The sequence below is a fragment of the Tetranychus urticae genome, chromosome 1 (assembly GCF_039701765.1).
Source record: "Tetranychus urticae isolate SD_2017Ah chromosome 1, NJAU_TeUrti_SD_1.0, whole genome shotgun sequence".
In the NCBI taxonomy this organism is placed as follows: Eukaryota; Metazoa; Arthropoda; class Arachnida; order Trombidiformes; family Tetranychidae; genus Tetranychus; species Tetranychus urticae.
The window spans coordinates 22,913,223-22,937,596 of NC_142958.1; the positions used below are offsets into that span (position 1 = coordinate 22,913,223).

Sequence of the window (24,374 nt, forward strand, 5' to 3'; positions counted from 1 at the left end):
TATTGAAACAAATAAAGTTTAAACACTTTTCAATGTTTTTTCATTTTATAATAATTCTTGATGGTCAAAGATTATTACATTTATTGAAAGGCAATTTTTGATTTGATTTGGGTGAAACATTGAAATGAAAATGAGAAACACAAAACGCTGAAATTGTTTATTCATTTATTTTCATCTAAACTCTCATCTATTTATCGTGCATTAATATTATTTTATCTGGGTGAATAAACTGAACCTAAATATAAACAATGGTTGATTCTCAGGAGAAATTTAAATTTCACAGTTTCACTACTTATTTATTCATTTGTTTTCATCTTTTTGTTTTGTTCAGGTTTGTTCCCTTTCTTTACCTTGTTACCAAGCGTTAAAGTAGCGCAAGTTATCTTCAATATTATGGTAATTTGATGTGATAAAGGTAATATTGTTAGCTAGTGAATACAAGTAACAGCAAAAAACACAATTTCATTCACAATCAAGTATAAATTTAATATCATTTTATAATATTAAACTTGTCAACTTGCGTCCTTAACAGTATTTATAAGCTACATCTGTACAACATTGAAAGGTAACAAAAAAAAGACGAAGGTGCAAAATTGAAATTGTCAGGAAAATACAAAATTTTGATCAATTATGCTGTTGCTATGATTATCATTATGATTATTAATGGTGAAAGATGAAGTATTATTATGTTGAATAATGATAATGGTGAAGATTTAAGGAAAAGTAAAGGGTAAATAAGTATTAAAGTGAAGTATAATTTGAAATGATTAGTTGATAATTTATGTTCCTGGGAGTGAGTAATGAAAAATAACATTGTATAAGTATCAATTGATGATTTTGGTGTCCATGAAACAAGTTTGATTTGCTCAAGAACCAGAATTCATTCTGATTTTTTCTCCTTTTCTTATCCTTCTTTCAATGTTCACTTTAATCGCAAGGGAGAAACGATGAAACAATTTTTCTTTCTTTTAAAGGTTAAAAGAAAGAAAAGGCGAGATGAAAATTGTGATGATGAGGAAGAGGAGGAGGATGAAGATCAAGAGAAATCCATTAAATGAGAGACTCAATGGAGTGGTTTGAAGTTGCATGAAAATATTTGTATTCAGTTTGTATTCAAGAGATGAGTTTCATGGAGATGATTACGATGATGCCAGTAAATAGATTGGGAATGAAAATTTTACTCCAAAAAAAAAGAAAAGATTATTTAGTCTAAAGGAAAAGAGGCCGTAATTTAAGCACTTTTTGATGGGACGTGAGTGACTTTGTTGGGTTAAAAGATGCATGACTAACGGCCTGTTCACAGAAAAGGTAAACAACAAGAAAATCGTTAAGATTGGAGGAAAATTTAACTCCAACAATTTGCTGAAAGTGTAAATTGCTTTACATTTTACAAAAGACTAAACTTAACTAGACTTGACTTTGGGTTAAGTTGAAGTTCATTTGTTGATTTGACTTTGATTTTGACTGGAAATATTTGAAAGTTCAATTTAATTTTTCCAATTTTTGTAAACTCAACTGTAGCTAGGGCTCAGGATTTGCCCACCTTGTATAGTAAACAGTGAGATTGAAGTTTTCTTATAAGGTTTTATTAAATTGAATGTGTTACATTGACTTTAATGATTTGTTGGTTATTTCAATTGGTTTTTAACAATTGCTTTGGGATTGGAAATGCATTCAAGTATACAAATTTTATGCAGTCAAGTTTGGAGTAATTTTTACATTTTCAAGTTCCATCAATTGTTGAAACGAGTTTCAATGAAACATTTTGTCAATTTGTCTCAAGTCCAGTCATGAAGTATATTTCAAAACACTTGGCAAATCGAGTATTATTCAAGCGAACATTGGATTTGTAAGTTGAAGTTGTAAGGTTGTGTACTTTTTGGAGATCAATTTGTTTCATGGATTTTCAATCGTTTCATAGGAATTCCAGGATAAAATTGGAATTACTTCCGATAAATTCCGGCCAAATATTTCTGCCAAATAGACTCGATAGGAGATGCAAACGATTCCATAGAGGATAACAGTGGTTCCAAGTACATGAAATGATCCAGTTGTACCAATGGAAGGTAAAACGATGCTTGAAACGATTGGACCAATAATGTAAGCAAGGCAAACCGCTATTTGAGAAAAGGTGTAAATCATTGAGTAATTGGCCGAGTATCTTTCATCAACTATTGATGCTAGTTGAGTGGACATGGCAGCATCTGTAATACCTGGGATGGAAAAAGGAAAGAAGTGAAAAAATGGAAAAAATAAAGGTTTAAATGAATGACAATATTAACAATTCAATTACTGTAATACAATATAAAGTAATGGAAAATTGCTTACCAATAGATAATCCTGATGCAAATTGAGGTATTATGAGTTGATAAAAATGGGTTGTTAATGGGATCTATGGAAGTAGAAGAAAATCATTTATTACAATAAATTGTACAACAAATCTGGTTAATGTATTGGCTAGTGAATCTTGTTAATTCAAATGATGAAATTGAAAAGGAGGGAAAAACTCACCAAAATTGTAGCAAATCCTGCCAAAAAGAGGCTTATAATTGTTATAACCCACCTAATACAGACAAAAAAAACAGTAAATAATGTTTATTGTTCAAGTGAACGCAAGAAGGTTGATTTAAGGTGAAAAGGTGGAAAGTTGAAGGGAAAGAAGCTTTCTATAAGAAGTAAATTCCGAGCAATAATACTCACTTATCAACTGAATGCTTATCAAACCCAAGAATATGAGCTCCAATAATGTATCCAAAGGCATCAGGTAGGAAAGCAATTCCTGGTAAAGGAGAGAAAATGTTGATTAAAATTTGAGAATTCGTTTTCTCTCTCTTCTTGTTTTCATCATTTCTACCTGAATGTTAAATTTGATAGCTATTTTATACACTAACTGACTTACCTAATTGCCATTCTGGAGCATTAAGAGAGTCTATCAAATAAATTGGTAAAATGGGTTCACAAACTGCAGTTATGCTGGTCGTAAAAAATATTGAACCTGAATTGGGAGAAAAGAAGAGAAAAAAAATAAGTCATCGAAAGTGGAATAATGAATAGTTGTAATTTTTAATTAATAGCAAAGTACAACCATGATACTCACCAATGGCCAGCATAATATCAAGATCCTTGACCATTCCAACAAAATGGAAGCTTTCAATTTTCAAATGAGATTCCTTTTCATTTGGCATAAATGTTAGTTGAAATCCTGTCTCGCCATTGATTTTGTCACCCAAATTGAAGGTAAAAAATGAAACAAGATTAACAGAGTTGACTTTTTGGTACAAATTTAAATGAAATTACCGATAATCAAGGTGAAGAGAAATGCAATTAAAAGAAAAGGTAATTGCTTTCCGCAAAAGTCATAAGCAAAACCACCAAAAGGATAACCAACTGCAAAATAAAAGGAATAAAACAATAAACTTAATTAGTGCAAATATAAGCATATTAATTACAAATTATACAAGCATCTTTCTCATGAACCATTTAATGTTGATTACAATAATGACTATTGTGCAGGAATATTTAACTGAATCAGGAAGACTTGAAAAACTGATGAACGCAAATATCAATGTAAACTGAACCTGAAAACCTGAAAACCCAAGTAATGTAATAACCAGAAAAAAAACAGTGAAGGCAAATGCAAAAACGGTAAAGATCATCAACTTTAATATAAACTCACAGGGTAATATAATAAGCTAAAATGGATTCATAATCATGAAATAGTTAATTCATTTTCTTGGCTTTCTTTTCCCCTTCAACTCTATTATTATCAATAATCTGTTTTAATCAACAAATTTATTCAATTAAATGGTGCAACAATTTAATCGCTCAATGATTTATAGCATTAGACTTTTCTTCCTCCTTTTCTCAACATCAATCATCACCATTTAATTGAATTTGGATCAACTATTAAACTGTTAATCTAGATGAATGGGTTAATTGATTAAAGGTTATAAAATAATTGTCAAATGGCTAATACTTTGATTAAGCAAATTTAAAATTGAAAATTGTCTTTTCTTTACAATTTAAAGCGTCTTAAAGTTAAAGTGGCTTTGATTGGCTTACCTTCAAACTCTCTATCCAACTATTAATAATACCATTCTGATATTAATGTGATCATGTATTATGTATAATAGCTCAATGTTATTTGATTATCTGATATCAAGCAATTCATCAACACTCAGTTTGGTTGATGGTGAAAAATGCTATTGTTGATGAGCAAAAATTAATTAAAAACTGGCTCATTTTAATCAATTTACTTGCCAAGTTGAATGGTATTAGGATAAAGTGAGAAAAGTTAATAAACTTGATCGCAATATAATCTGAGTAAATTTTGAAGGTGAATAAAAAATCGCACAATGAGCTAAGATGAAGGAAAAGAGGTAAAAATAGTTCAATACATTTCAAAGGCTAACCTGGTAATTACAAGATTAATCCTTCACTTATTCAGTTTAATGGTTAATCACTTGAAAATTTTCAACTTATGTAAATATGTGTGAGTTAATAAATGATTTTAAGCCTTGGGAGGAAGATGGATCAAGATGGGGAAAAGTATCACATTTGGCTCAAGACTTGACTGTGATCGAGCAAATGAGTTGACCTATTGATGGCAGAGAGAAAAGCAAATTTTTCACACTCCATGATAAATGGAGTGAAGTATTATTTGAAAGGAGAAAAAAGGAATTGAATAAGATAGGAAATGCATGGACTGATGAGGATGAAGAAAGATGGTCAAGATGAATCAAAGAGATGATCAGTTGATTTAAGATGGTCAAAGGTATAGAAGAGAAAAGAGTATTTCGTGTTTAAAGAATTAGAAAGGCAATGTTCAAATTGAGAGGAAAAAAAACGTTGGACCATTTTTCAATGATGATGGTCAAATAGGTTGACCCAATGGCAATTCATCCATTTCTTTATTTCTTTCATCCTTTTCAGCTTTTATTCAATGGCCATCATCATCATCATCTGCATCATCATCATCTGCATCATTATCATCTTGTCGAGTCTTTTTCTTTTTTATATATATATATATCTTCTTCCTTTTGCTAACAACCAATCTTCCCTTCAAGGCATTTCTGATTCTATTCACCGAACTCACCAAAACTCAATAGAAACTTATTTTCATCTAATAGACTTTATCATGGAAAAAGCAGAGCGCAATGAAAAAAAAGTAGAGAGTAAAGTAGATGGGAAAAAATAACATGTATTAGATATGAGAGTAATGATAACATAACGAGGGAAAAGGCTGGTTGAGAAAAGAGTTTCCTGGTTTAATTGGAAATTCAACTCAATTCTGGGTACAGGGTTTTACTCTGAATTTTGTGTGAACACAGCAACAACAACAAAAAACTCAAATTCTAGATCAAGTGCAACTAGATGATGATACAAAAGGCAACTCGATATACTCTATTTATCCCTACTTTTCAGTTCACTTTTCAACCTTTTTTTTCCTGTCTTTTACCAGTTTAATCCAAAACTTTTACATCATTCCCATCATCTTCACTTATTACTTTTATTTCACATTTGCTTGTTACCTTTTCCTTATCATCAACATCATCCTAATCTTTAACCCACCTTAATAATCATCATTTTTACCTATTTTTTTCTTCTTCTATTCCTTTCTTCACTCAGCTTTTTATTCGCCTTCTACTTAACCTGAGACTTTCTATTTGATTTGATTTATCGGATAAAAAAAAGGAAAAGGGAGAAACTCATTTAGCAGGGTTGGCAAGATGAATTTTCAGTTAACAAATGGATCAAGGTTTTGGATGATGAATTTGTCTTGAAAGGTAAAACTAACCCAAAACTCCAGCAGCGATTCCTCCAAGAGATATTCCCATAATTTGACATCGAGCTTTTTCATCTTGAAATAAATTAGCAATTGTAGCCATACCTGGAATTAAGAGACAAAAACAGAGTGACAATTAATTTTATTGCTAAATAATTCAAGAGTTTAAATTACTTAATTAGCTTAGGATAACCTTAATGGTAAGTAAACATTCAAATCTTACGAGTTATTATGATTAGTATTTTCATTGAACAATAGAGGTTGAATTATTTTTCTAATGAGATAATGGGATTACCATGAATCATTGATTTTCAATCAAATTTATCGTCACAGACATTTGAATAAATTTCAATTGAAATGTTTCTTTTCATGGTTAGTTGATTGGCTTCCTTAATAAACTGATTTGCCTTTCATTTATTGAAAGTATCATTTTGTATTGAATCAATTTATCAATAAGTCATGTAAGAGCTTATTAAACAAATCAACAGTTGTAGGTGACTCTTGCTTTAATTATTGATGATTTAATTTGAAAGGGATTTGTCTAATTAATTGATAATAGTGTTTAAGATGATTGTCATTGAACAGGTTAATTAATTTGTTGCCATTACTAACCAAGATTGACATTAAAAAATATAAAGTCAACCTTAAAGACAATATCGCCATCTATGAGGGTTGAAAGGTTTTATCCTGCATTGGATTGAAAATAATTGATAATTGTAATTTAAAAGCTATATCATCTGTGGTTGATCTTATTGTTGATTATATCGATTGATTGAATCTATTGTTGTTTATCAATGACTCAACTCTAGAAATTAGAGGTTGACAGCTTTTCTTTGTCATTTGGCATTTGAAATTGACCATAAAATTGATAACTGAGTTGGTGTTAATTACCTGAAATTGATATGATTGATGATCCAACTCCATGGATGCATCTTGCCAGAAACATGGTTTTAATTCCTTGTGAAAAGGCATAAGCTTAGATAAATGAGAGCAAAAGGTTTAAATATTGGACCTTATTTGATCGAGAAATAGCAACATACTCAATGAGGAACAAAGTAGGACCATTAAAGCTATAGTTTGTGTACAATTGTGTCCATAACTGCAATGAAAATTGAAAAGAATAATTTTAGTGCAAATAAGAATATAAATGATTGAAAATGTGCATGGGAAATCTATTGAATAGTGGATTGATTAAAAGCAGAGATGTTGCATTGAATTGAAATGTTGACGGATTATAAAGGGACAAACCTTTGTATGAGTTTCATGGAAACGGGATTGAAAAGAAGCTGGAAAACAGCTTTAGATGCAAAAAGCGTTCCAACTAATCTCTCTTCCTGATTATCATCCATTTTATCTTCTCCTTGGATGTTTGTTTTTGGTGCATTGGAAAGTTGATGATTATGGAAATGATGATGATAATAATGAGGATGATAGTGACGATGAGAATTGTAAGTTCCATAACCAATGTGAGAATCTTTTTCTTTAGGATTTCCTGCATCACCAAATTTGTCTTTTAACATCAACTCGACAATCCTTGATCGTCTAACAGGTATAGACTTCCAATCAATTGGCTCATTCTCATGGGGATTCATTACCTTTTTACTCCCAGTCCAATCAGTTTGACCTTCCATTAAGGTATTAAGAGACTTATTTGCTTTTACTATTAATCGGTACGATTTTCCATCTTCATTTTCTTCTTTCACTTTTTTCTCTTTCCTATCATCATTACCATCATCATCATGATCATCTTCATCTTCATTTCCTATTTCCTTTTCACCATCATCTTGCTCTTTCTCATAATCTTTTTTTCTTCGGTTAACAACTTTTCCTTCAAGCAACTTTCGATAACTAATCTTCCCACCAAAACTCCCTAGGGATTCTTTTGATTGATTCCACTGAATAAATATGTTACCATTCAAAGATGATGGTGATAATAATGATGTTGAAGTTGGTAAAAATAAAGGTAACGATGACGATGGTGATGGTGATAATGTAGATAAGGAGGTTGAGGTAGTCGTTGGAGTTGTAGAGGTTGCTGTGGAAGCAGAAGGTAAAGAGGAAGAGGTTGATGTTGATGGTTCTTTGCTTGATTGTGTCAGGGTCCCATTTAATTCACCAGTCAAGTTATTAAAAGCAATTTTATAAGATTTAGCATTTATCCTTTCCAGGTAATCAGGAATAATTGGAACTAAAACGGATAAAGAAAAAAAAAGAAGAAAACAAAATCAATTAAACAAAACAACAAAATTGAGTTTGAATTCATTTTTTCATCATTCACGCATATCCCAATGGAAACAACATACAAAACCAATTTATCTTTGTTAGCTTATCCCTAATTTGGTCTAATTGTTTCATTTTACAGACCATCTAATCTGAGCTTAATACAAATTGACAAATGCGCAAAAAAGAAACAAAAATGCAATTCAAATGCAGATAAAGTAAACTTGGTTCAACCATTTTACTTACCGACCATGGTTAGTAAGATATTATCAACGAGAAAACTGCAATAGATTAAGATGACCACACTTAGTTTACTGTCTTTTAAATTGGTGGCCATATTTGATAGAACATAACTTAAATCTGTCCAAATTTTACGCTGATTAGATGATAAAATTCCCATCTTTGCTGTCCACTCCTGATCCTATCCAAAGTTGAAAGCAATGGCTTGTCCTGTATTGGATAATGGAAAGGTTGAAACAAGTAAATTACAATTTTCAGGATATTTAACAGAGTCAGTCAAAAAAATACGTTGGATAATGTCATCATAACAAAACAAATAAAATGTAAAAAGTCACAATGTGATGAGTTGACTGGAGTTACCAAAAGTGATAACTTGTTTAGACTTGGAGGTTTTGTTTCACTCACCTTTTGGTTAATGCATCAGCATAAAACGGGAGTCAAAGTGATAGAAAGGGTTTCCAACCATTTATATTGTATAATGCTCGTAAAGTAAGATTTTCATTACAATCTAAACAAATTGAACAGAGAGCGGGTTAAGTCTTTAAAAAGGATAATTTTTTGTGTTGTATGAGAGAGCATTTTACTTGTTACACTTACCTTCTCATTGTTTACTCAGTAACTTTATCTCAATGGAACAGCAGTAAACTCAATGTAAATACATTTACCTTTTTACGTACTTACCCTTTCATCGGTGCTACACCAAGCCATCTTTTCATCCTTTAATTGTTTACTTTGTATTAATATATTACCTTTTATATGTTATGTTTTGACTTTTAAAAAATGCAACAGATAATCTGTAAGGAAGAGAGAAATCAAGGAAGACTTGAAAACGATACAAATTATAATTACAAAGATGAGTTATAAAACCTCTCAGTTAATGCTGGAGGTTGTTGAAACTGTTGAAGGCTCCAGTTTTCGTAAATAATGTTCACAATCATTAAGATTATTCAAAGTGTGATTTTATTACATTTACAATAGACTAATGATAAACTAATATACATGGAAGTATTGATAGTATCACTCAAAATAGGTGGATTTTCTGGTTGATCATCAAAAGTTACACCATTAAGATGCTTTTCATGACAAAAATCTACTTTTATGATTGAACAAAAGGCGATCGAAGTTTCAGCTTTGAACTCGATTTTCTCATAAACTGTGGACCAGAGAAATTTTGCAAATCGCACAAAATTTCTTAATTTATTTCGGTAATATCTGGTTTCAACAGATCCAAGATTTGTTAGATTTGATCTTTGTTTTGTTGATATTTGAATCAAGTAACCAAGTTTGGTGAATAATAAATTCAATTTGATCGAACAATCAAGATTCGAGATTTTGATCTCAGTTAGTGAATACGAGCCAAAGTCTCAAATCTTAACCTAAATAATCAAGTTTTTGACACTATTCCATAGAGTTTAAACAAACGCGCCATGCTCAGATTGAAAATCATGAAATTGTCTGCCCGACAAACAGTGAAAATAAGCTATTTTCAGTTTGTCCCATAATCTGGCAGGTTACTGTATAACCTCAACCAGTAAAATACATATGTAAATCTTTGTTTTTTTTGCTTTTCCCTCATTATCTCTCTCACCTTCTCAATCACATCAAAGAGTAACAAGAGACTGGACGAGAACAGAAGACCTCAAATTGAGATAATAGCTTGAAAATCGGTTGATAGATGGCGCTTTCTTTCTCCCTTTCTTTTTTCCTTTCATCAGACCCATCTATCAACCGATTGCGGAGCTAGCCCTTATCTCAATTTGAGGTCTTCTATCCTCGTGCTATCTCTTGCTCCTCTTTGATCACATCTTTCTCCCTTTCTCTCTCTCTCCTTAAATCGTTAATCGCCTGTTAAATAAATTTAATAATCTTGTGTACAGCTTTTTCCATCGGAGGACATTTAAAGTGTTTTTTGTTTTCGCTATCCTTTAAAGTGTATCTATTTTGTGTTTGGCATCGTATGGCATCTCAACGTTTAATTTATGAAGGACCTTTAGTGTCTAAAATAAAGTCAATCAAATTGTTATCATTATCTACAAGTATAGCTGGTTTTGCGGCCCAAATGTATATCTACAGAAAGAGCTCACAAGAAGGTTCAAAAATTTCAAAATTAACCCTGGTGATTTCATCAACCATGGTCTTAGCTTTTTCTCTAACTCCTTTACTGCTCAATTCCATAACGAAACGTTATGTTTATCAATTATATTTCAATTCAAGCAGTAAAAGTTTCACGGCGTATACTCTAAATTTTTTGAACCAACCTGTCAAAACACAATTTACAAAATCAACACTTGAACTTGCTCCAGTTGCCTCTCCGTTTACAACAATTTTGGTCAACAAGAAACCTCTTTTTGTTGATCTGAAAGAAATTAAGGACCCTGAAGCCCTAGAATTGTTTGTTTAACTGAAGAGTATTCTTAATAGCGTTTGTGTTTATGTAGATCACATTTAGATTAATAATCTTGTTTACATGACAAAAGGTTTACATTAAAGATTTAAATCGAATTTTGAGATGTTGAAAATTCATTTTATTTTAATTTTATCTTATCCATTAGATTTTACTCTCAGCTCGCGATCATCTCAATTCAATTCAAAAAAATACTTTTTGGTTCCTTCACGAAGATTCTTTGAAGATTCCTGGCTTTATTTTCTGGATAATCTTTTCATCATCATCCTTTATTTTTTTATGCCATTTGATGTTTATTTATTTTCGATTAGATTTTCGTTTTTCTTGTCATAACTGAATGTCATTTGACCCGTTGAGAGCATAAAATATGGCTTTTAAGTTGGTGTTTTGGTGAACAGTAAACAATTGACTTTTCTTTGTTTCAACAGGGTGACATTTATCATAATTATTACACAGAATTAATTAATTGCGATTTATTGTTTTGAATTTGAATTTTTTTCATCGATTTCTGTATGTTTTCTTACGAATCGCATCTTTGTCTTTTTCGGCAAATTTTCGTATAACAGATGTAGGGGTAAAATTCAGAGGAATGACTACAGGTTGTACGAAATTTTGATTAACAAATTGAGGTCCTACGAAATTTTGATTAACAAATTGAGGTTTTCCGGGCAAATGTATTGGTGGTCTCACATTCAAAGGTATGACTACAGGCGCTTTGGAATTTGGATTAACAAATTGAGTTCCTCGACGAGACATTGCTTTAAGAAGCAATCTATTGAAATCACTGTGTTCAACATTCTTGTCTTGTTGATTTCCATCATGTTGATTGGACCCACTGATAGGAAAAGACCTGAGACCTGCTTCAATCTCTTCTACACTTCTCGCGTGTTCAAACTTAGGCAAAGTAGGCAAAGATGATTGTTGTTGCATTAAATCATTGATGTTAATGTTGGCCTTTTGAAGAAGGTTAAGCAAATCTTTTCCTTTGTTGACTGGACTATCATTGTGACCATGTGCACCGTTTTCAGTACCATTTGTATTGATATGACCACCGTTGTGATGATGGTGTCCGTTGTAAGTTTCAGGATTACGTAATCCCAAGACAGTTGGATCAATGCGATGGGAACCATTTCCCAAATGATTGTGATTGAAAAGGGTTCTTTCAATCTCTTGTACCGATGAACGACGAGAATCGTGAGGGGCAGCATTATATGATGATGAAAAGGTAACATTTTGGAGTAATCTGTCAATGGGGCTTTCCGTTTCAGTCCTACTGACATTAAACCATTGAGCAAATCTACTGGTACCGCCATTTTGATTCTGTCCTGATACATTCGGGTCGGTAAACCCTGGAATGGAAGTAACATTCTCTGGACTCATGCTGACAATATTTTTCCAGCCTTCAAACTTAAACATTTCATTAATATCGAAATCTTGGATTTCTTTCGAACCAGACTCGTGCTCTTCTACACCATTACTTTTGTAGTGATTGTGATTTTCAAAATGCTCTTTAACATCACCGTTATTTATTAGAGAGCCCTGGCCACGTGATTCTGGTTCTACATGTTGGTTTTGTGGTCGATGATGATTTTGTCGTCCTTTGGACACTTCATCTTCAGGCATCTCTTCTTCGAAACCTTTAAGCTCAATAGTATCATGTTGACTTGTTGGACCACCAGTAAACCATTCAGGTTCCTCTTCTTCGTGATTTCTACTATCACGGCGATCATGATGACCATATCGACGGTTGTTCATAGATGATCTACGATCATAGTCATATCTTCCAGAGTTATTCGAGTTACCATTAGTGTATCTGAGGTTTGATCGTCTGTTTTCAATCTCCTCTTCACGATCTCGAGACTTAGACCATTCCAAGTTTGACTTATCACGCTGATTCAAGAGACGACCAGATCCTATTCTTCGATTTACATTATCATTTCTATGTAATAATTGTTCTTCACGTCGGTCTTGTTGATGGGCATGGTTATCTGCTTTGCCAACAGAGCTACGCTGAGCTTGAGTGCCAGTTGCAACTGGCTGTTCATTCCTTACAGGTACTATGTGGCAACCTGTGCCAAAGCTTCGTCTTTGAGGACTTAAAACGATATCATCTTGAGATTCTTCTTTAACTCGATCCCTAGGATCCTTTCTATTCCTTAAGGAGCTTTCACTTTCGCCATTAACACGTTTCGGTGGACCCCTGATATTTTTATTAGTCAAACCTGGGGCTGATAAGTCATGGTCTCGTGTGCTTGGTAAACTGGATGGAATCGGCTTATTTGATGGGTTTTTGTAATTCATCCACAAATCTGGATCCCAGAGACCTGATTTACTGTAAAATTAAGGAAGCAAAAAACATATAAGTTTGAGGTTTTTGAGACTAATGCATAATTTAAATGAAAGAAACGTACTTGACATAGTCAGGATCCAGGAATTTGGGACGCTTTCCACAGTAAGGTTGTTTTGATATCTCGATAAGTTCTTCCTAGAAACAATAAATGAAAAGATAAGACGAATGAACAAATTAATCATCAGAAAAAAGTGAACTATAGTCATGCACACTCATCTAACGGGAAAAGACAAAAACCACTTGAAAGACTGTTACTACTATGTTCGCCTCAAACAGCAACAGAGTTAACCTTGATTAATGAAATAAAATGATCACATCGAAGTTTTTAATTGGCTGAACTCTGATAAGTACAGCAAAATCATTTATCCTAATGACGTATACAACTAATCAATTGTATAAAAATTCAACCTGGAGATGTCAACAAATGAGAATGCAAAGAATGAGAGCCTAAGCCCAACAACTTGATAGTCGGGAATACAATTCATAATGGGCTGAAATAGAGCAATAATTCAATATGATGTAAAACACATCACATAAGCCATAATTTTGAACCAGACTTGAATTTGATTGTTAAACTAAAAATTGTAAGAAACAAATAAATCTCATAAATAAGCATAGCATCAAAAGGATAAGAATCTTGCTTTATTTGAATGAAAACAAGTAACAGATGAGAGTGTAATGACAAATTTGATCATAAAGAGGACAAAGAAAAAAATAACCCAGGAAAGAAAATCGTTTATTTAAACCAGAAAATCAAATTTCTCTCTTTACTTCTTGGAGCAATAGATATTGGATAGAAGAAATAGAAAATGAATAACAATACCTTTGAATAAGTAAATCTTTTTGTCTTTACAATTGGCGTTTCTTCACTCAGATTAGCCTCACTACCATTTACATGAACCATTTTATCCTCTTTTTGAGCTTTAATAAATCCATTGATAACGTCACTCATTATTATTGTTATTACTATTATTACAATTAAGATAGATGAACTTTATAGGATAGAGGAGCGAAAACAAAAAACACTTTAAATGTCCTCCGATGAAAAAAAGCTTTACACAAAATTATTAAATTTATTTAACAGGCGATTAACGATGTAAGAAGGAGAGAGAGAGAGAGAGAGGTTAAGAAAAGAGGATACAGAGAGAGAGAATTAAAGTGAGAGATAGAGAGAGGGGGAGAGAGATGTGATTGTGAAGGAGAGAGAAGGAGAGAGAGAGATAATGATAGAGGGAAAAGCAAAAAAAACAAAGATATATTTTACTATAGATAATTATTTATATATTTATATTGTTTTTATATAAGATTTTATGTGTAAACTGAGGTAAAGGAGCAAAAGGTAATGTTATTTGTAGCCTGAGGTGTGGTTCTGCTTTATACAGACTGCCCTTCTCCTTTGTTGAGGGGAAGCAACAAGCGTGAGCAAGTTATTCCCCTTAACTCGAAGGAGGTTTTATTATTCATGGCGCGATTTACAAATGAAATTTAATCACAATTTAAACATTAATTGTAATAATTTCAATTCCCTTCATAATTATAAAAATAGTTGCTATTATTTCCGTTGTTTACCAGCTTATATTCAAAACACCATTCAAGATCAATACATGATTTGTGAAGTGCAGCCAATAAACTTGGTAATTGGTGGAACAACATTTAATCTTTAAGATTAAAATACCTCCATTTTGAATCACTTTTTTTCCTTTTAATCCCCAGGTAAAGTTGAATGATGACTATTTTAATGTAGACAGAGAAGGGAAGAAAGACAAAGAGAAAAATTTAAGGTTAGTTTGTTTCATTTGATTTAAATTAAAATCTGCAAAAGCTATTGGAGGACATTGGAGAAAATATTTCCGATTTTTCTGAAACTCTCAAGCTTTATATGTCGCAGTCAAACAGCATATTAGTAATTGTCACTAAATGGTCAAATCCAAATAAAAGGTCAGTAAACCAGAAGCTAGTATATTTTCAACTCTTGTCCATCTAAATTAACCGCATAATCAAACCGTTTAATGGCTTCAAACAACTCAAGTAAAGTGATTGGTAAAAAAGGGACAAATCCATAAAAACCCTCCTTTAATATTTTAGCTTTACCGATTCTGGTTTAGCTGTTTAACCAGATTCAAGATGATTTGAAATATAACAGCAAAAACGATTTAATGTTATTAATTATCTTATTAAAGCTATTTTGGGTTGAAGAGATTCGATAGCTAATTAGTTTGAATCGTTAGATGGCGACTGTGAAATCATAAATTGTTGTAGTGACTGAAGTTTCGCAGAGGCGCAATTTTTTGTTTGTCACTTGAGTCGACGAGAAGACAAGAAAATAGTGAAAGGTTAAAGACTGATTAGTCTCTTTGTCTATTGTTTGGTGAAAATGAGCAAAAAGTTTATTTTAATCGTGAAAGCTAGTTTTTAGGGGAAAAGGTAATTCCAAAAAGTGAATGTTAACCAATGAACGTGAAATTTAAACAGAAAAAAGGTTTAGATTATGAAAAGATTATGTCGAGGTGTCAGCCATTATTATTTTCAACAAGAAAAGTAAATCAGTTGAATTTAATTTTTTATCAAACCTTACTAGTTTATAATTGTGTCTACTGTTTATTATTCGTGAACTTCATCAAAAGGAGGTAACATCTTTAATGTTGAACAAACCAAAAAGATAAAACAAACTCAATTCAATCCCGTTGGGAACCTAATCAGATATTTTAATAGAAGATCCTGATTGATTTTAGCTAATCTTTATTTCATCCGTTTTTTTTGTCAAATTGTTGCTGTTGCTGGACACCAGTAACAACCAGTTAATTTACCTTGTGAGTGTAATTTTACTGTTTTTTCACTTGGTAATCTTTTTGTTGCGCTTTCATCATTACCACTGCCACGGATAGTAACGTATAAGCTATTACTACCTTCACCTTCGTCATCGTCATCGTCATCACCATCATCATCATCATTACCATCATTAACTTAATCGACAATGACTGTTAGCTATCAATCAGATGTTGCCTCATCAACCTCCGGTGGCCTTATAAGACTCCTTTGGAGATGGAGAGGAAGTGTTTGGAAGTTGGTTTACAGAGAATTGTTACTTTTTATTGTTGTTTTTTTAGGCCTTTCATTGGCTTATAAATTTTTGTTTACTGATAAACTCAAAAGGCAAGGATAAATTCATTATTCCTTTGATTTGTCACCATTCGTTGAACTCTGTCCTCGCGCTGTTCAACATTGGCTGTCCATTTCAAATTTAATTTCACTATTCGTTATTTTCAACCGTTTTTAAGTTCATCTTTCATTTGTTTGGCTATTGAAATTTTAACTTAACATTCAAACAAACTTAACCCACCAATGATTTTTTAATGCAGTAAAAAAACTAATCTTGATATGAGTCAAAGTTTCTTCAACATTACAAAAGATTAAGAAACTTTGAACTCTGAAATCATTTTTTCTTCTCTCTAAAATCCAACAGATTTGCTTTTCCTTTTTTCAACTCTAGTCAATCTCAACTTTTGTTTTCTGTTTTTTTTGATTAGAAATCAAAATCAAGCCTAAAATGGAAAACTTGAAACTTAGTTAGCAACAAGTAATTATTCATCTTTTGCCAAAAAGATGTTCATAATTGTAATTATGAAAGTTAAAGATAACATTTAGCGACAAGTTAAACGTTTGGCATTTGTCTTTCCTTTAATGATTCGTAAAAAATATCAATGTTAAACATAGGATAATGGAAACATTAGTCCATTAGGTAGAGATATTCATTTTGGACAACAATACAAATCATCTTTAGATTTACTCATCTCTTTAATAAACCATTTTGTTTCATTTCTTTTCTCTTCTAGGAATTTCGAATATTTGGTTATTTTTTGTTCAGCCTTTGTAGACATGATCCCATTATCATTCATATTAGGCTTTTATGTATCGTTCACAGCCACACGATGGTGGAACCAATACACGGCCATCCCTTGGCCTGACAAGTGAGTAAGTTAATCATTCATCACTCCCCATCTTCTCAACCTACTGTCATCTCCTCCTCCCTAATGTTGGTAATTATCACATGATTACCTGTCCAGTTATTTTACCACAAAAGCTTCATCTATCATCAATAATGCCAATAGTTATTAATGAAGCTGTCATATTGACGATTCCCCTTAGTTTCATCCTCACTAATCTCTTGTCTTTCTCGTCTTGTTAAACCATTTGTTCATCATTTTATTTTCATTCTATTCATCAGCATTATTATCATCTTCATAATCATCATCTTCGTCATCATGGAATGTTTCAGTTAACACTTTTTCGTTCACTCTCTTTGACTTGACTTGACTTTTTCTCCTTTCATGCTTCTCTTCATCACTTGGCATCATTTCTCATCTCAAGTTATATTTACGATCTTCCTTCTCTTGTTATTACATTGACTTGAAGTAAAAAAGGTTGAACCGTTGATTTGGTGCCTTTAGTAGGGCCAAAAAGACAGTGTAAAAGAAGAGGAAAAAGACTTGAGACTAAGTGGAGGTGTATATTAGTTAGTATTTGTATTATTATATTAAGCATTAAAGCCAATTTTTCCTCTGTTGATAATGAACAAAATGCTGTCTACCCCAAAAAAAACCTGCTTGGCTTAAATTCAAGAATTATAATATTTTGTTTGATATTAAAAACGGTTTCTCTCTCCCTCTTCCCTCCTCTCCTTCATATTGATGTCTTTTTATAATATTTTCATTTTATTCATTTTATCTAATGTTTTTTTCTCATACTGTTCATCTTTATTCCAGATTAATGAATAACATCGCCATGTATGTTCCTGGCTCAGATGAGACCAGTAGGATGCTCAGGAGAACTCTAATGAGGTATCTAAATTTAACATTGGTCCTGGTTTTAAGATCAATAAGTATAGCTGTTAAAAGACGATTCCCGACCAAAGAGCATCTTGTCGAAGCTGGTAAGATGGTGTCAGTTGTCGTTATCAAGTTCAAATCACCTTATATTTGTGTCGCATATTTATCGTTAACAATATGTTAGGAAATGATTCAATTTTTATATCATCATGTCATAGGAATCAAGTTTATCTGTTGCCTTATAAACTTTGTTTAACCAAAAGCTGTTGCATTTCAAGAGTAAAATCTTGATATTTTATGCCAATTTGATTTGATAACTTTGCAACATTATGTTAAGACAGCTTTAACTTATAGCAATTTTGTTTCTACATTTAGGTTTTATGACAAAATTAGAGCTTGAAATGCACACTTCAGTGCCCTCCAATGAATTTAACACATTCTGGATTCCCTGTACATGGTTTATCAACCTTTTAAGGGAAGCTCGACAAGAATGTCGCATAACTGATTCTTCAGGACTAAAACTGATAATGGAGGTAAGCTTTCTTTTATTTTCATTTCACTCAGTCTAGATTTATCAACTTTAATTACGTCTTTCTTATTTCTTATTTCATAATTTAGGAATTTAACGAGTTTAGAAGTAAATGTGGCCTTCTCTGGAGCTATGATTGGGTCAGCATTCCATTGGTTTATACTCAGGTTGGTTGAATTATTTAACTATGACAATCAACTGCATCCAATTTGATTGCCATCGCATCGAGTGTATTGCAGTTGAAATCAGCTATTGTCGTAATTGTAACTTTATAAGGATATCAAATGCAGCTAAAAATACCAAGTGCTCATGTTAGTGATTTTCATAGATTTGCATTGGAATGAGATTAACCATAACCCAGTTAAGCCGCGTTATTAAGTTGATAAGTTGTTTCAAATGAAAGTATCCAAAAATGATTGCATAACCAGAGTAATTTAAATTCAAAATGGTATTAGCTCTCAATTGTTCAGCTTTAGTTTGCCAAAATAAAAGTGAAATTGTAAATATTTTAAATGCAAGGTTGTCTGTTGGCAGGTAAACTGTCATTAAATGATGTCAACAACAACAGAAGGGGCAATTATCAAAATAATTCAAATATTTAGGTTAGAATGTCGAAAAATGCCTTTTTGTTTGTTTTTATGTAACATTTTATATTCCCAAAGAGCCTATTAATTTTCCTCAACAGATTTTACTATTGGTTTGTTTTACCCACAACCTACTAATCCTATGCATGTCAATTATCTAATTTTAAACAGATAGCAAAGAAGGAAAAAAAGTCCAATCAGAATGACTGTTAACCCAAGTTATAAATTGTGAATGCAAATCAAAATGGTTCTCCATATTGTTACTTTTGATTTGTCAACATTCACTGTGAATTATTTTCTCACTTTGAGATGCAATTAGAATGTAAAGGAATCTAACCAAAGGAGCAAACCCTTTTTTCATTACGTTTTTAAACTTGGTTTTTTGGCTTCATTCCTCAATTAAAACTAAACTGGAAGAGGATGATAAAGTATGATTATGGTGATGAAAAAAAGCACTAGATAAGCATTGTAAAAGGGACACAAAGCTCCAGGAAATTGAAGGAAACCTGATGATGATATTAGCATGCCACAATAAGAAAACTCTGTCTTGATATGTTTTAAGATTCTTTTTGTTTGATGCTTGGATCAGCATTTGATAACTTTGATGTTTGGGAAAACAAATTGAGAAATGGAGTCAATTTTTCTCACTACCTGTTTTAATTGTCTGAGCGAAGTGAAGAAAAAACCTCGATTGCACTGGCAAAACTCAAAACCCATGTAACGGATCTCTTTCAAGTTTGATTATATTGTAGATACAATATATACGCAGTATCGATAGTGACACTCATAACCTTAAGCACTTGAAAACATACGTGCTTAGTTCAAAGTGTGAAGCTATTTCCAAAAAAACGCAGGACAGAAACCAGAGCAGGACATAAAGATGTAGATTCAAATATTAGGTTGAGTGTTTTTTAAAATATGTACAGAATTGATAAGTTGAGATGGTTCACATAGACATATTGCAATGCATAGTAACTATTGGAAAATTGATGCTTTGTAATTATCTTACCTTTAAATGTTTTTCCTTTAATTTTTAGTTGAATCAGTTATCTAATATATTCAGAAATTTCGTATAATAAGCCTGTCTTCTGTGGACAGAAACACTATGTCTCTGTGTCTAGCTAAGTCTTACCATGACCTCATTTCAATTTTATAAACAAAAGGAGCAATAAAAATCGAATCGATGAGTGCTTTGATTGTTTGAATATTGAAAAAAATTGAAACAGAATTAACTAAAAAATAAGCATTCGCTCAATCACCAAATAAAATCACCAGATGGCGACTGTGAAACAGTCAAATTGATGTTCACCAATTTTGTTTACATTTTCGTGATTATTTCAACTTTAATTGTGATTTCCATGTTTCTCTTTTTAGGTGGTAACAATAGCTACCTATGCATTCTTCACTGCCTCTGTATTTGGACGACAAAAAATTGAACGGAGTCCAAAAGTATTTAATGTTGAAATTGAACATCGATATGAGCCTTACATTCCTGTCTTTACAGTTTTACAATTTTTACTTTACATGGGCCTTCTTAAGGTAATTCAATTGTTTAATTTAACATGTTTAATGTCAATGTAAACTTAAATCTTATTTATTTACTTATTCTACTTACTCTCTTTCAATATTTCTAGTTAGGTGAACAATTAATTAATCCATTTGGTGATGACGATGAAGATTTTGAATTGAATTGGATTATTGATCGCCATTTAAAAGTTTCAATCTTAGGTGTTGATACATTAAATTGTAGTCCACCTCCCATGACAAAGGATTGTTATTGGGATGAACTTGATATCAAATTACCATACACAGCCGCTGCTGTATCCTACAAAAAGCGCACTTATCGTGGCTCAATGGCATCATATCAGTAAGTTTTAATATCAACCGAACGGAGTAAAGTAACTGAAGTTAAGGTCATGGGTAATATAACAACAGTCGTTGCTTTAATATTTAATTTACAGTAAATGAACTTTTTGATCAATCAGTTTCATTTATCCCTCCATTATTAAAAAGATATTAGTTGAATTTGTCAGCTCAATCGAGAGATACTCACACGCTTAGCTGGTTAAACTGTGACTCGAGGGATACTTTAGTTACGATTGACCTCTTTTGTAGATAGTGAATTATTATCAATCACTTAGATCTTGATTATTTCTGATTTGAAAATATATGCTAAAGTCTCATTTCCTAATCTGTAGATTAAGGCAAAATCCTGAAATTGCTCAGATTTATAATGCCTTTAAGAAATAATTGCTAGAATTTTCAAATCTTCTGTTAACAAATCTTTATGTATTTTTAATTAATCTAAAATTAACAAAACTCTTTCACTTTTTGATCGCAATTTGTTCATGTTAAACTGATCTGGTTTCTTTAATTTTCCTTGTCTAACAAATAGTGTTCCAAGTGAGCAGCAAGGTCTTGTTGTACCTGAATTCGAAGCGGAAGAAGATTACGAATCCGAGGGCATCAGTGATACTCTCAGCAAAAAGGATAAAAGTTCATCGTCAATTTTTGGTTCCGTTTTTAGTGCTAAATCCATAAAACGAAATGAAAGTTTAATGACGCTAGGCTCGGAAGATTTTGAAGCCAATTACCCTGAAGTTTGGAGAGGGTCTTCAGCATCATTTTTTGTAACCAATGAGGAAGTAATTTATGAAGAAAATGGGAAAAGCTCGATTGTTAAACCAAACGGTGCTGAAGCAAATGCTCGCAAATCTTCTGGTGAACAAATTAACCAGGAATTTCAACGTATCCGGGGGTAAGATCAACCTGCTCCTTTAATCTCAATGCAATCAGACTGCGAGATTTTATTAATTTGCTTATTAGAGAATCAAAATAGAAAATGCAAAGCCATGTTTAAATTCATAATTCTTATCTCTTATATGCAATTAATCACTAAAGAGCTTATTGTTTCACTACTAACTCACTCTGTTATTTTATTTTATACAGAGATTCAACATACTTCATTCGAAGTCAGCCAAGGAAACGCTCAGATCCATTATCAGTTTTGCTTGTTTCATCAGGAAGTGAAGACAAATCATCTGATCCTTTATTGGCGTTTGCAGGTCATACACCTAGACCCGATATAACTTTCGACCCAACTCTTGGTGTTTTCTCGAATAAAAATCGTTTGGAGAGTGCTCCCCCTTCTCGTCGTCCATCTGCGTCTAGTCTTGTCAAACAGTCTAAAGAAATCAAAGTACAAGCTGCTCGTCCTCCATTACCTGAAATAACTCCAGCAATGCTTGATTCTCGACTAACTGAGGTATCTGTAGCTCGCTCTGCAAGCTCAGCATCAAGAAAAATTAGTAAATCAGGTCGTTCTGGGTTACTCAAAATGGGTAAAGGTGAACCAGGCTTAAGAATACGACCTTTTGTCAAATCAAAAGTCACCTTCAGTGAAGATACTAAAGCTGAATTTAGTACCAAAGATTCAGCTTCGCTTTATCATCTTGACCCAAGATTCCAGCCTGACCCAATGAATGGACAAATAGATTTAACTCTATCCACTCCAGAATTAAGTCAACGCTCAACTGACAACACTTCATGTGGTGGTTACCTCGATAAACGTCTGTCAGATTGTTCATCTTCACGGCCAGTGGCTATGCTGGCTCATCCAGTGATGCAGAAAGCAACTTTAGTAGACACTAGTCATGTTGTCATGTCTCAAGCCACGGTTTGTGCTGGTGCTCCTCCCTTGATTGGATCTGCTAGCGGTTCTTCAACTTCAATTCGAGGCGTCAGGAGGATATCATGTGATGATGTCAATAAAAATGGTTACACAAGACCAGACACAGAGGAAACCCAAGTTTGGTTAAGGCATCAAAGCTTACCAAATATACAAGAGATAACAGAAGAAGGTGCTACTTCACCAGGCCCTGATTGTGGCGAAAGAGAGTTTGGCTTAGTTCGAGGACCTTCAAAAAGACATAAAGAAACAACAGGAGAACGTGTTTTAGGTAAAATGCTGTCTAGACAAAGTGAAGTAGAAGAAGACATTGACCAACCACCAGAAAACACTGGTACAGAAATCTCAGACATTAATTCAAAAGATGAATCTCTAGTTAGATTATCTTACCGGGCTGATGAATTTTCGCCCGATCCTGCTAGTAATTATTCAAAAAGCACGCCACCGAAGGAAGGTGGAGGCAATGGTAGCAGTGAAAGCTGTAAAATTCAAACCAATGTAGGATGTGGAGGTAACGATATAGCTAACTCTCGTAGGCCTAGAAAACGAGCTGCAATTCGTCCTAGCAATAGTAATTCCTCCAAACAATCATCAACTGAAAGTGAATCTGGTAGCTATGCAACTGCTTGCTCTTTGTTCACACCAATATCTGAAGAAGAGGCTGCTCGACAAAAACTCGACAACAACGGTGCCAATAAATTATCTTTCCACTCAACGGATTCATCTATTTCATCATTTTCATCGGCAAAAGACCAAGACCAAGACACCGATATGCTGATGCCCATTAGTCCATCCAACTCTTTTTCAATGACCAACAGAATGAGCAGTGATAGTGCAATCTATGGGTCACATTTAGACCAAAATTTACCCGAAATTGTTATCCTTCCAACAAGCCCAGCTGAATCGACGATAGATATTGTGAGAGCGAACGAAGATAACCAAAGTTAACATTGACTTTATTAGACTCTTTTATATCATCATTTCTTTGTACCATCTTTTGCTTTCGATCAATTGTTTTAATAAATGATGAAATACGATGAAAATTATCAAATTTAAATTTGAATTTACCTTGTTTGTCTTCTTTTATCATCACTATAATAAATTTAATTTCACTCTGATTCATCAAAATGAACACAACCGAAGCAGAAGTTGTCCATGCAAAGCAATAATTTTGAACCAGGATAGGTAGCAATTTATCAGTTTGTTGATTACTCATATTGTTACTCATGTGCACCATAAAACAAGCTTACAACTCATTCGAGATTTTAGATTCATAAGATAGCTCGTATTTAAAAGATTTTTGATAAGATTTAAAAGTGATTCAATCAACGGTACAAAAGGGTTGAAAATAATGAATGATTCAATATAATCACATGGCTGTCCTTTAATCTAATAGCAATCAAAAAAGATAAAATTTACAGAGCAATTTTGTATCAAAATTCAGCTTCAACGAATGTCTGAATATCTATCCGCTGAATTCTTCTATTAAGTGCTGAATAATCTTTTGAGTTATTTAGTTAAAATGAATAAGCTGGAATTAAAAAAGCATCATTTGAATTCTCGAAATGTCAATATCAGGCCATTTAGTTAAAAGCACTAAAAATCTTTGTTACATGTAATATTTAAAATTAGCAAGAGAAACAGTAAAATTAGCTTTCACAATTTTGCTCATTCCAAGTTTATTTTAAGTTTGTTTTCCTAACACATACGAGAAAGTACTCAAGTATAAGGACACTCAGTCATTGTTA

At 32.6% G+C, this 24,374-nt stretch overlaps 3 protein-coding genes across 9 annotated transcripts; 1 reads left to right on the forward strand and 2 right to left on the reverse strand.

Moving 5' to 3' along the window:
• Window positions 1-1,564: 1,564 nt before the first annotated feature.
• LOC107362265 (chromaffin granule amine transporter-like) lies at window positions 1,565-8,982 on the reverse strand. The gene is made up of 14 exons (XM_015929292.3): window positions 8,843-8,982; window positions 8,651-8,753; window positions 8,252-8,455; window positions 7,034-7,973; window positions 6,826-6,884; window positions 6,677-6,760; window positions 5,798-5,890; window positions 3,298-3,387; window positions 3,098-3,202; window positions 2,900-2,995; window positions 2,701-2,779; window positions 2,512-2,563; window positions 2,329-2,392; window positions 1,565-2,213 (listed from the first exon to the last, which is right to left on the reverse strand). Exons 3-14 carry the CDS (start codon window positions 8,403-8,405, stop codon window positions 1,897-1,899), a joined length of 2,133 nt encoding a protein of 710 aa, XP_015784778.2. The 5' UTR covers window positions 8,406-8,455; window positions 8,651-8,753; window positions 8,843-8,982; the 3' UTR covers window positions 1,565-1,896.
• A 1,765-nt stretch (window positions 8,983-10,747) lies between these two features.
• On the reverse strand, window positions 10,748-14,335 carry LOC107362644 (eukaryotic translation initiation factor 4E transporter). Its single transcript, XM_015929747.3, has 3 exons — window positions 13,823-14,335; window positions 13,061-13,134; window positions 10,748-12,981 (listed from the first exon to the last, which is right to left on the reverse strand). The coding sequence occupies exons 1-3, from the start codon at window positions 13,949-13,951 to the stop codon at window positions 11,148-11,150; spliced, it is 2,037 nt and encodes a 678-aa protein (XP_015785233.1). The 5' UTR covers window positions 13,952-14,335; the 3' UTR covers window positions 10,748-11,147.
• Window positions 14,336-15,259: 924 nt separating this feature from the next.
• LOC107362670 (uncharacterized) lies at window positions 15,260-23,689 on the forward strand. 7 transcript variants are annotated; one of them, XM_015929770.3, is made up of 9 exons: window positions 15,260-16,152; window positions 16,833-16,967; window positions 17,763-17,929; window positions 18,201-18,358; window positions 18,444-18,521; window positions 20,313-20,477; window positions 20,573-20,805; window positions 21,334-21,696; window positions 21,888-23,689. In XM_015929770.3, exons 1-9 carry the CDS (start codon window positions 15,974-15,976, stop codon window positions 23,572-23,574), a joined length of 3,165 nt encoding a protein of 1,054 aa, XP_015785256.1. In that variant the 5' UTR covers window positions 15,260-15,973; the 3' UTR covers window positions 23,575-23,689. The 7 variants fall into 7 exon arrangements, with proteins under 7 accessions (XP_015785256.1, XP_015785262.1, XP_015785257.1 ...); XM_015929776.3 differs by having other exon boundaries at window positions 15,356-16,152; window positions 16,833-16,971; XM_015929771.3 differs by lacking the exon at window positions 15,260-16,152 and adding an exon at window positions 16,412-16,576.
• Window positions 23,690-24,374: the final 685 nt, after the last annotated feature.

Excerpts from the sequence above, each read along its gene's own strand:
- LOC107362644 (XM_015929747.3), bottom strand. The coding sequence starts at position 13,951 with ATGAGTGACGTTATCAATGGATTTATTAAAGCTCAAAAAGAGGATAAA. Across the intron at positions 13,135-13,822 it reads AAAGATTTACTTATTCAAAG|GAAGAACTTATCGAGATATC; the intron begins GTATTGTTATTC and ends TATTGTTTCTAG. Across the intron at positions 12,982-13,060 it reads CTGGATCCTGACTATGTCAA|TAAATCAGGTCTCTGGGATC; the intron begins GTACGTTTCTTT and ends TTAATTTTACAG.
- LOC107362265 (XM_015929292.3), bottom strand. The coding sequence starts at position 8,405 with ATGGGAATTTTATCATCTAATCAGCGTAAAATTTGGACAGATTTAAGT. Across the intron at positions 7,974-8,251 it reads TATCTTACTAACCATGGTCG|TTCCAATTATTCCTGATTAC; the intron begins GTAAGTAAAATG and ends TATCCGTTTTAG. Across the intron at positions 3,203-3,297 it reads TCTCTTCACCTTGATTATCG|GATTTCAACTAACATTTATG; the intron begins GTAATTTCATTT and ends ATGGCGAGACAG.
- LOC107362670 (XM_015929770.3), top strand. The coding sequence starts at position 15,974 with ATGACTGTTAGCTATCAATCAGATGTTGCCTCATCAACCTCCGGTGGC. Across the intron at positions 18,359-18,443 it reads GACTAAAACTGATAATGGAG|GAATTTAACGAGTTTAGAAG; the intron begins GTAAGCTTTCTT and ends TTCATAATTTAG. Across the intron at positions 18,522-20,312 it reads TTCCATTGGTTTATACTCAG|GTGGTAACAATAGCTACCTA; the intron begins GTTGGTTGAATT and ends TTCTCTTTTTAG.